At 45.5% G+C, this 12170-nt stretch overlaps 1 protein-coding gene across 2 annotated transcripts in view; it reads left to right on the forward strand.

Moving 5' to 3' along the window:
- The window catches only part of LOC124124398 (integrator complex subunit 10-like), a 38730-nt gene that overhangs the window by 5062 nt on the left and 21498 nt on the right, over positions 1-12170 (forward strand). The window contains exons 3-5 of one of the 2 annotated variants that reach the window (XM_048380949.1): positions 5-108; positions 3632-3771; positions 7422-7503. In XM_048380949.1, coding sequence (XP_048236906.1) covers positions 5-108; positions 3632-3771; positions 7422-7503 — 326 coding nt within the window. Of the gene's footprint in view, positions 1-4; positions 109-3631; positions 3772-4870; positions 4893-7421; positions 7504-12170 lie in introns of those variants that run through there. The other variant, XM_048380950.1, reaches the window with a different exon arrangement.

Genomic DNA, 12170 nt, shown 5'->3' on the forward strand with positions numbered 1-12170 from the left:
TGAGGCTGAAGAACTTCCCCAACGAGCAGCGTCTGTGGATAGAGGTGCACACCATCCTCGAGGCTTTACAAACAGAGGCCACAGATCAGAAGAGCAGTTTCCACACAGGTGCAGTGTTTATAGTGGAGGCATCGCTACATCTGTTTCAGTTTTGACACAAGAAATATCACCTATGGGCAGCAGTAGTGCGCATTTTGTCCGGATATAACTTTGTCTCATTATTTGACGGATGTGTGGTTGCATGTGTTACATATTCCCAGACACAAAATACTGGGGGAAAATATCAAATAAAAATTATCATGTTTTAAATTTTTGTATTAGAGTAATTACAGTAACAAGAAACTTTGCTTACAAAACTGGCAAATTTTTTTTATGACAATACAGTGGGGGGTATGGGTGGCCCAGTCGTCTAAGGCGCCGCGATTCCTTGTGCAGAGTTGCGTCCCTTGGGCACGCCAGAAACCTATGATTGTGGGTTCGAATCCCGGTTCGCCCCGATTATGTTTCTAGGTTTGTCAGCACCATACCCGTGCTCGTGGGTTTCACCGAAGTGGTAAACGTCTGAGACCTGCATCACTTCGGGCTTTCCTCCCACATTAAGCTGACACGCCGTGATGTAACTGGAATACTGTTAAAAGGGCGTTAAACCCAACTTACTCACTCACTCACAATACAGTGTTGACAGTAAGAGGTGGTAACCCTCAGCCACAGCATTAGTTTCTCCGTTTTTTCCCTTTTTCTCCATCAACATGCTCCATTTGATTTGTGTATGTGGGTGGCGTTTTGCTCAATAAGCACCATCCCATTTTAATGACACCTCCTTTAACTGTGCATCAGTTTCAATTATAACATAAGAAATAACACCAGCAGTGAAGTGCATTTTGTTCAGAAACCTTTGTATCATTAACATTGCATACATGATGAACTTTCAGCATGAAGATCATACTCTACTCAATCCGTGTGCACGTGGCAAGTTCCTGAGCAAGCACCGTTCCATCTAAATGAGGGGTAGTCGGGTAGCCTAGTGGTTAAAGCGTTCGCTCGTCACGCCGAAGACCCGGGTTCGATTCCCGACATGGGTACAATGTGTGAAGCCCATTTCTGGTGTCCCCTGCCGTGATATTGCTGGAATATTGCTAAAAGCGGCGTAAAACCATACTCACTCACTCACTCACTCCATCTAAATGACTCCTTTCTTTAATCTCAGCAGAGTTATTTGTAACCACACTTACTTTCACAATATTCATGCCGTTTCCAAGGGTCCCTAATGTCAGAACTTTGCCAGAAGATGAGAAAATATTACATAGCTATCAGCGTTCTCATATACCGGTCATTGCCAGTTTTTTACCAGTAAAATTAGGCTTGGACCTAATGTGACTGCTAGGCTCTTTGGATCAGCAAATAAGATACCTTATAAATCTTTCATATCTGATTAAGATTATGATTAATGATTAATATATGATATAAGATTCATATATATGTGCATTTTTCGAACAAAGTCAGCTTGTCTGTTACCTCCATTTGTAGCGACTTCGTCTCAAAATGTTAAAAAAAGGGAGAAAATTGCGACTGAAGTTTGTGTGAATGACGTGTAGATCTAACTAAGTTACTTCAGAGATGACATCTTTGCACTGAACATGATGTTGAAGGAATTAAAACGAAATAATTTTCATGCGTTTTTTTATTTCTTGAAAGTTGGGACTGGCCAAAATTAGGGGAGACTGGTAATAATTTTAGAGTTGCCAGTCCACAAGGACTAGCAGTTCCAAAAGCCAGTTGGAACGCTGGCTATGCGATAAATGAAAAAGAACGATGAATAGCTAAGCGTGGTTACAACATTGTTCTATCATGACTTCATTTCTGGAGATTCAAATAAGCGCTCGCAACTTTATGACATTGTAAATTGAATGACGTTATTTTTAGAGGGAAGTGTCCAGTAAGTTGTTCCCTGTAGATGTAGTGGGGTAATGTAGTTAAACGCAATTTCCAAACGATCGCATCCAAGAGTGGGAGAGATATGACAATTGGTAGTGGAAGAAAAGGTATAGATAATATAAGTGATGTGCAAATTGTGAGAATATGCTAGAAATACCAAATTACGACATTGACGAGGTCTGATTCTATTCTGGTCGTCATCATTATTTTAAATACGGGTAAACATATTTAAAGCTTGTAGATTTTATTAACATCCTTAAAGAGGCTGCACATAATATTGATGTCTCATGTTGGTTCGCAGTGGAAGACTAAACTAAACTAAACTAAACTAAACTAAACTAAACTAAACATGAACTTACCTTGCAATCAACTAAACGTGAAATCCCCTTGTAATCAACTAAACGTGAAATCCCCTTGTAATCAACTAAACGTGAAATCCCCTTGTAATGTAGTGAACAATGAAAATGTGATAAGATCAAATGAAATGGATTTGAAACTTAAAGTGAAGTTGCCGTATGGTAACAATGTAAATGGGTAACTCTCTCAACTATTTCTATTCTATTCTATTTCTGTACTATTCTAATTCACTATTTGGTAACTTAGAGAGAGATATCCATTTACTCCTTGCCCATATGAATGCCAAAAGCCAACTGAAATAAACTGTGTCTAGAGCATGTGCATTTTGCACTCATCCAGCAAGAAGCACGTGCTGCATGCCAACTTTAACGCTTTCCGCGAAGCTGTTGTGTACCCATGAGTCAACCACTGTGTCCAGGAACATGAGACTTGTTCCCGGACACTTGTTCGCGGACAATTGTTCGCGGACAATTGTTCCCGGACGCTTCAGAACACATGTATATGTAAGAAATAGGGTGTGTGGATCTTGTGGTTTACTCTCCCTACAGTGATGTATTTTATGATGAACAACTCACACTTGTCGTTAATTGCTTAAACAGACACACCACTTCTGTATATGGTACACTTACAGAATATCGGATTCCTGTCCAGCTTGTCTGTTTGAGGCTCCTAGCATAGCAGCAAGTGACACAGTGACTATTTTAAGAATCGGGCGATGAATCACAAAGTAAGCGATGTGGCTAAAAATTGAGGCTGAAAAACTTAGATATTTTTTCACTAGAAGCTCATGCATATTCCTTGCCAATATGACAGAAGGTATCTGGTATTCTAGCCCTGTATATAATTATATACATGTGATATACTCTTGCACTATTGACTGCCTCCGTGGTCTAGTGGTAGAGCGGAAGGTCCAGGGTTCGATCCCCGGCCGCGTCATACCAAAAGATGTTAAAAGATGGTACTTGTTGTTACCCTGTCTGGCACTCGGCATTAAAGGGCCAAAACAAGGACTGGTCAGCTCGGAGTCAGTATACTGTTTCTGAATGGGGTATTCATGTTAAACTGCGGCATGGTATCTCAGTTGCTAGCACTAAAAATCAGCATCAGTTGACTAGTACAAGCAGCCACACACACACGTGCATGCACGTCGCTATATAAGTGCAATAATCTTGGATGCAACGTTAAACCCCATTTCACCTCACCTCACCTTGCCTCACCTCACCTAACCTCACCTTGCCTCACCTCACCTCACCTTGCCTCACCTCACCTCACCTTGCCTCACCTCACCTCACCTCACCTCACCTCACCTCACCTCACCTCACTTTGCATGTCTTCACAGAGATATTTGCTGCGTTCCCGACCCACATCCAGTGTCAGATGTTGCTGAATGTTGCTGAGAAGATCTCCAATGTCCTGGAGCGATGTCGGTTGCTGTTGCTTGCCATGAGGAAATTCCCCAACTTGGTGGTAGAGCATGGGGTATGTACCAGTAGAGCATGGGGTATGTACCAGTAGACATCTACCATGAACTTGGTGGTAGAGCATGGGGTATGTACCAGTAGACATCTACCATGAACTTGGTGGTAGAGCATGGGGTATGTACCAGTAGACATCTACCATGAACTTGGTGGTAGAGCATGGGGTATTTACCAGTAGACATCTACTATGAACTTGGTGGTAGAGCATGGGGTATGTACCAGTAGACATCTACCATGAACTTGGTGGTAGAGCATGGGGTATGTACCAGTAGACATCTACCATGAACTTGGTGGTAGAGCATGGGGTATGTACCAGTAGACATCTACCATGAACATGGTTGTAGAGCATGGTGTATGTACCAGTAGACATCTACCATGAACTTGGTTGTAGAGCATGGGGTATGTACCAGTAGACATCTACCATGAACTGGTTGGAAGAGCATGGGGTATTTACCAGTAGACATGGGGTATGTACCAGTAGACATCTACTATGAACTTGGTGGTAGAGCATGGGGTAAGTACCAGTAGACATCTACCATGAACTTGGTGGTAGAGCATGGGGTATGTACCAGTAGACATCTACCATGAACTTGGTGGTAGAGCATGGTGTATGTACCAGTAGACATCTACCATGAACTTGGTGGTAGAGCATGGTGTATGTACCAGCAGACATCTACCATGAACTTGGTGGTAGAGCATGGTGTATGTACCAGCAGACATCTACCATGAACTTGGTGATAGAGCATGGGGTATGTACCAGCAGACATCTACCATGAACTTGGTGGTAGAGCATGGGGTATGTACCAGTAGACATCTACATGAACTTGGTGGTAGAGCATGGGGTATGTACCAGTAGACATCTACCATGAACTTGGTGGTAGAGCATGGGGTATGTACCAGTAGACATCTACATGAACTTGGTGGTAGAGCATGGGGTATGTACCAGTAGACATCTACATGAACTTGGTGATAGAGCATGGGGTATGTACCAGTAGACATCTACCATGAACCTGGTGATAGAGCATGGGGTATGTACCAGTAGACATCTACCATGAACTTGGTTGTAGAGCATGGTGTATGTACCAGTAGACATCTACCATGAACTTGGTGGTAGAGCATGGGGTATGTACCAGCAGACATGGGGTTACTGTTACTGTGGTGGTCAGTGTGCCTGGTGTGTGTCACAGGCTGGTGTTACTCTTGTTACTGTGGTGGTCAGTGTGCCTGGTGTGTGTTACAGGCTGGTGTTACTCTTGTTACTGTGGTGGTCAGTGTGCCTGGTGTGTGTTACAGGCTGGTGTTGCTCTTGTTACTGTGGTGGTCAGTGTGCCTGGTGTGTGTTACAGGCTGGTGTTGCTCTTGTTACTGTGGTGGTCAGTGTGCCTGGTGTGTGTTACAGGCTGGTGTTACTCTTGTTACTGTGGCGGTCAGTGTGTCTGGTGTGTGTCACAGGCTGGTGTTACTGTGGCGGTCAGTGTGCCTGGTGTTTGTTACAGGCTGGTGTTACTCTTGTTACTGTGGTGGTCAGTGTGCCTGGTGTGTGTTACAGGCTGGTGTTACTCTTGTTACTGTGGTGGTCAGTGTGCCTGGTGTGTGTTACAGGCTGGTGTTACTCTTGTTACTGTGGTGGTCAGTGTGCCTGGTGTGTGTTACAGGCTGGTGTTACTCTTGTTACTGTGGTGGTCAGTGTGCCTGGTGTGTGTTACAGGCTGGTGTTACTCTTGTTACTGTGGTGGTCAGTGTGCCTGGTGTGTGTTACAGGCTGGTGTTACTCTTGTTACTGTGGTGGTCAGTGTGCCTGGTGTGTGGTACAGGCTGGTGTTACTCTTGTTACTGTGGTGGTCAGTGTGCCTGGTGTGTGTTACAGGCTGGTGTTACTCTTGTTACTGTGGCGGTCAGTGTGCCTGGTGTGTGTTACAGGCTGGTGTTACTCTTGTTACTGTGGTGGTCAGTGTGCCTGGTGTGTGTTACAGGCTGGTGTTACTCTTGTTACTGTGGTGGTCAGTGTGCCTGGTGTGTGTTAGACGCTGGTGTTACTCTTGTTACTGTGGTGGTCAGTGTGCCTGGTGTGTGTTACAGGCTGGTGTTACTCTTGTTACTGTGGCGGTCAGTGTGTCTGGTGTGTGTCACAGGCTGGTGTTACTGTGGTGGTCAGTGTGCCTGGTGTGTGTTACAGGCTGGTGTTACTCTTGTTACTGTGGTAGTCAGTGTGCCTGGTGTTTGTTACAGGCTGGTGTTACTCTTGTTACTGTGGCGGTCAGTGTGCCTGGTGTGTGTTACAGGCTGGTGTTACTCTTGTTACTGTGGCGGTCAGTGTGTCTGGTGTGTGTTACAGGCTGGTGTTACTCTTGTTACTGTGGTGGTCAGTGTGCCTGGTGTGTGTTAGACGCTGGTGTTACTCTTGTTACTGTGGTGGTCAGTGTGCCTGGTGTGTGTTACAGGCTGGTGTTACTCTTGTTACTGTGGTGGTCAGTGTGCCTGGTGTGTGTTACAGGCAGGTGTTACTCTTGTTACTGTGGTGGTCAGTGTGTCTGGTGTGTGTTTCAGGCTGGTGTTACTCTTGTTACTGTGGTGGTCAGTGTGCCTGGTGTGTGTTACAGGCTGGTGTTACTCTTGTTACTGTGGTGGTCAGTGTGCCTGGTGTGTGTTACAGGCTGGTGTTACTCTTGTTACTGTGGTGGTCAGTGTGCCTGGTGTGTGTTACAGGCTGGTGTTACTCTTGTTACTGTGGTGGTCAGTGTGCCTGGTGTGTGTTTCAGGCTGGTGTTACTCTTGTTACTGTGGTGGTCAGTGTGCCTGGTGTGTGTTACAGGCTGGTGTTACTCTTGTTACTGTGGTGGTCAGTGTGCCTGGTGTGTGTTTCAGGCTGGTGTTACTCTTGTTACTGTGGTGGTCAGTGTGCCTGGTGTGTGTTTCAGGCTGGTGTTACTCTTGTTACTGTGGTGGTCAGTGTGCCTGGTGTGTGTCACAGGCTGGTGTTACTCTTGTTACTGTGGTGGTCAGTGTGCCTGGTGTGTGTTAGACGCTGGTGTTACTCTTGTTATTGTGGTGGTCAGTGTGCCTGGTGTGTGTTACAGGCTGGTGTTACTCTTGTTACTGTGGCGGTCAGTGTGTCTGGTGTGTGTTACAGGCTGGTGTTACTCTTGTTACTGTGGTGGTCAGTGTGCCTGGTGTGTGTTACAGGCTGGTGTTACTCTTGTTACTGTGGTGGTCAGTGTGTCTGGTGTGTGTTACAGGCTGGTGTTACTCTTGTTACTGTGGTGGTCAGTGTGCCTGGTGTGTGTTACAGGCTGGTGTTGCTCTTGTTACTGTGGTGGTCCGTGTGTCTGGTGTGTGTTACAGGCTGGTGTTACTGTGGTGGTCAGTGTGCCTGGTGTGTGTTACAGGCTGGTGTTACTCTTGTTACTGTGGTGGTCAGTGTGCCTGGTGTGTGTTACAGGCTGGTGTTACTCTTGTTACTGTGGTGGTCAGTGTGTCTGGTGTGTGTTACAGGCTGGTGTTACTCTTGTTACTGTGGTGGTCAGTGTGCCTGGTGTGTGTCACAGGCTGGTGTTACTCTTGTTACTGTGGTGGTCAGTGTGCCTGGTGTGTGTCACAGGCTGGTGTTACTCTTGTTACTGTGGTGGTCAGTGTGCCTGGTGTGTGTTTCAGCTCAAGCTGGTGGAGTTGCTGATGGTGGAGGAGAGGCAGAGTGGAGCCGTGTCTCCCGTCAACTGTTACCGGAAACTGTTAGGTGAGTCGATCTATTGAGCCGTGTCTCCCGTCAACTGTTACTGGAAACTGTTAGGTGAGTTGATCTATTGAGCCGTGTCTCCCGTCAACTGTTACTGGAAACTGTTAGGTGAGTCGATCTATTGAGCCGTGTCTCCCATCAACTGTTACCAGAAACTGTTAGGTGAGTTGATCTATTGAGCCGTGTCTCCCGTCAACTGTTACTGGAAACTGTTAGGTGAGTCGATCTATTGAGCCGTGTCTCCCATCAACTGTTACCAGAAACTGTTAGGTGAGTTGATCTATTGAGCCGTGTCTCCCGTAAACTGTTACCGGAAACTGTTAGGTGAGTTGATCTATTGAGCCGTGTCTCCCGTCAACTGTTACCGGAAACTGTTAGGTGAGTTGATCTATTGAGCTGCGACCCCTGTCAATTGTTACCGGAAACTGTTAGGTGAATTGACCTATTGAGCCGTGTCTCCCATCAACTGTTACTGGAAACTGTTAGGTGAGTTGATCTATTGAGCCGTGTCTCCCGTCAACTGTTACCGGAAACTGTTAGGTGAGTTGATCTATTGAGCCGTGTCTCCCGTCAACTGTTACTGGAAACTGTTAGGTGAGTTGATCTATTGAGCCGTGTCTCCCATCAACTGTTACCGGAAACTGTTAGGTGAGTTGATCTATTGAGCTGTGTCTCCCGTCAACTGTTACCGGAAACTGTTAGCTGAGTTGATCTATTGAGCCGTGTCTCCCGTCAACTGTTACCGGTGTCTCCTGTCAACTGTTACCGGAAACTGTTAGGTGAGTCGATCTATTGAGCTGTGTCTCCCGTCAACTGTTACTGGAAACTGTTAGACGAGTCGATCTATTGAGCTGTGTCTCCCGTCAACTGTTACAGGAAACTGTTAGGTGAGTTGATCTATTGAGCCGTGTCTCCCGTCAACTGTTACTGGAAACTGTTAGGTGAGTTGATCTATTGAGCTGTGTCTCCCGTCAACTGTTACTGGAAACTGTTAGGTGAGTTGATCTATTGAGCTGTGTCTCCCGTCAACTGTTACCGGAAACTGTTAGGTGAGTCGATCTATTGAGCTGTGTCTCCCGTCAACTGTTACTGGAAACTGTTAGGTGAGTTGATCTATTGAGCTGTGTCTCCCGTCAACTGTTACAGGAAACTGTTAGGTGAGTTGATCTATTGAGCTGTGTCTCCCGTCAACTGTTACAGGAAACTGTTAGGTGAGTTGATCTATTGAGCTGTGTCTCCCGTCAACTGTTACCGGAAACTGTTAGCTGAGTTGATCTATTGAGCCGTGTCTCCCGTCAACTGTTACCGGTGTCTCCTGTCAACTGTTACCGGAAACTGTTAGGTGAGTCGATCTATTGAGCTGTGTCTCCCGTCAACTGTTACTGGAAACTGTTAGGTGAGTTGATCTATTGAGCTGTGTCTCCCGTCAACTGTTACAGGAAACTGTTAGGTGAGTTGATCTATTGAGCTGTGTCTCCCGTCAACTGTTACAGGAAACTGTTAGGTGAGTTGATCTATTGAGCTGTGTCTCCCGTCAACTGTTACAGGAAACTGTTAGGTGAGTTGATCTATTGAGCCGTGTCTCCCGTCAACTGTTACTGGAAACTGTTAGGTGAGTTGATCTATTGAGCCGTGTCTCCCGTCAACTGTTACAGGAAACTGTTAGGTGAGTTGATCTATTGAGCCGTGTCTCCCGTCAACTGTTACCGGAAACTGTTAGGTGAGTCGATCTATTGAGCTGTGTCTCCCGTCAACTGTTACCGGAAACTGTTAGGTGAGTTGATCTATTGAGCCGTGTCTCCCGTCAACTGTTACTGGAAACTGTTAGGTGAGTTGATCTATTGAGCCGTGTCTCCCATCAACTGTTACCGGAAACTGTTAGGTGAGTTGATCTATTGAGCCGTGTCTCCCGTCAACTGTTACCGGAAACTGTTAGGTGAGTTGATCTATTGAGCCGTGTCTCCCGTCAACTGTTACCGGTGTCTCCCGTCAACTGTTACCGGAAACTGTTAGGTGAGTCGATCTATTGGGCTGTGTCTCCCGTCAACTGTTACAGGAAACTGTTAGGTGAGTTGATCTATTGAGCTGTGTCTCCCGTCAACTGTTACAGGAAACTGTTAGGTGAGTTGATCTATTGAGCTGTGTCTCCCATCAACTGTTACCGGAAACTGTTAGGTGAGTTGATCTATTGAGCCGTGTCTCCCGTCAACTGTTACTGGAAACTGTTAGGTGAGTTGATCTATTGAGCCGTGTCTCCCATCAACTGTTACCGGAAACTGTTAGGTGAGTTGATCTATTGAGCCGTGTCTCCCGTCAACTGTTACTGGAAACTGTTAGGTGAGTTGATCTATTGAGCCGTGTCTCCCGTCAACTGTTACCGGTGTCTCCCGTCAACTGTTACCGGAAACTGTTAGGTGAGTCGATCTATTGAGCTGTGTCTCCCGTCAACTGTTACCGGTGTCTCCCGTCAACTGTTACCGGAAACTGTTAGGTGAGTTGATCTATTGAGCCGTGTCTCCCGTCAACTGTTACCGGAAACTGTTAGGTGAGTTGATCTATTGAGCCGTGTCTCCCGTCAACTGTTACCGGAAACTGTTAGGTGAGTCGATCTATTGAGCTGTGTCTCCCGTCAACTGTTACAGGAAACTGTTAGGTGAGTTGATCTATTGAGCCGTGTCTCCCGTCAACTGTTACCGGTGTCTCCCGTCAATTGTTACCGGAAACTGTTAGGTGATTCGATCTATTGAGCTGTGTCTCCCGTCAACTGTTACAGGAAACTGTTAGGTGAGTTGATCTATTGAGCTGTGTCTCCCATCAACTGTTACCGGAAACTGTTAGGTGAGTTGATCTATTGAGCCGTGTCTCCCGTCAACTGTTACTGGAAACTGTTAGGTGAGTTGATCTATTGAGCCGTGTCTCCCATCAACTGTTACCGGAAACTGTTAGGTGAGTTGATCTATTGAGCCGTGTCTCCCGTCAACTGTTACTGGAAACTGTTAGGTGAGTTGATCTATTGAGCCGTGTCTCCCGTCAACTGTTACCGGAAACTGTTAGGTGAGTTGATCTATTGAGACGTGTCTCCCGTCAACTGTTACCGGTGTCTCCCGTCAACTGTTACCGGAAACTGTTAGGTGAGTCGATCTATTGAGCTGTGTCTCCCGTCAACTGTTACAGGAAACTGTTAGGTGAGTTGATCTATTGAGCTGTGTCTCCCATCAACTGTTACCGGAAACTGTTAGGTGAGTTGATCTATTGAGCCGTGTCTCCCGTCAACTGTTACTGGAAACTGTTAGGTGAGTTGATCTATTGAGCCGTGTCTCCCATCAACTGTTACCGGAAACTGTTAGGTGAGTTGATCTATTGAGCCGTGTCTCCCGTCAACTGTTACTGGAAACTGTTAGGTGAGTTGATCTATTGAGCCGTGTCTCCCGTCAACTGTTACCGGAAACTGTTAGGTGAGTTGATCTATTGAGCCGTGTCTCCCGTCAACTGTTACCGGTGTCTCCCGTCAACTGTTACCGGAAACTGTTAGGTGAGTCGATCTATTGAGCTGTGTCTCCCGTCAACTGTTACAGGAAACTGTTAGGTGAGTCGATCTATTGAGCTGTGTCTCCCGTCAACTGTTACCGGAAACTGTTAGGTGAGTCGATCTATTGAGCTGTGTCTCCCGTCAACTGTTACCGGAAACTGTTAGGTGAGTTGATCTATTGAGCTGTGTCTCCCGTCAACTGTTACCGGAAACTGTTAGGTGAGTCGATCTATTGAGCTGTGTCTCCCGTCAACTGTTACCGGAAACTGTTAGGTGAGTCGATCTATTGAGCTGTGTCTCCCGTCAACTGTTACTGGAAACTGTTAGGTGAGTTGATCTATTGAGCTGTGTCTCCCGTCAACTGTTACTGGAAACTGTTAGGTGAGTTGATCTATTGAGCTGCGACCCATGTCAATTGTTAAGTGAGTTTGTTATATGATGTCTGTTTTGTTCCATTATGTGATATGATGCGTGTTCTGTGAGATTGTGTGATATGATGTGTGTTGTTTTCTTTTTTAGTGTGTGATTTGATGTGTGTTGTTCTCTTTCAGTGTGTGAGATGTGTGTTGTTCTGTTCCAGTGTGTGATATGATGTGTTGTTCTGTTCTAGTGTGTGATATAATGTGTGTTGTTCTGTTTCTGTGTGTGATATGATGTGTGTTGTTCTCTTTCAGTGTGTGATATGTGTGTTGTTCTCTTTCAGTGTGTGATTTGATGTGTGTTGTTCTCTTTCTGTGTGTGATATGATGTGTGTTGTTCTGTTTCAGTGTGTGATATGATGTGTGTTGTTCTCTTTCAGTGTGTGATATGTGTGTTGTTCTGTTTCAGTGTGTGATATGATGTGTGTTGTTCTCTTTCAGTGTGTGATTTGATGTGTGTTGTTGTCTTCCAGTGTGTGATATGATGTGTGTTGTTCTCTTTCAGTGTGTGATATGATGTGTGTTGTTCTCTTTCAGTGTGTGATATGATGTGTGTTGTTCTGTTCCAGTGTGTGATATGATGTGTGTTGTTCTGTTTCAGTGTGTGATATGATGTGTGTTGTCTGTTTCTGTGTGTGATATGATGTGTGTTGTTCTGTTCCAGTGTGTGATATGATGTGTGTTGTTCTGTTTCAGTGTGTGATTTGATGTGTGTTGTT

The sequence above is a fragment of the Haliotis rufescens genome, unplaced genomic scaffold, assembly GCF_023055435.1.
Source record: "Haliotis rufescens isolate VD_foot unplaced genomic scaffold, xgHalRufe1.0.p SCAF_34, whole genome shotgun sequence".
NCBI lineage: Eukaryota > Metazoa > Mollusca > Gastropoda > Lepetellida > Haliotidae > Haliotis > Haliotis rufescens.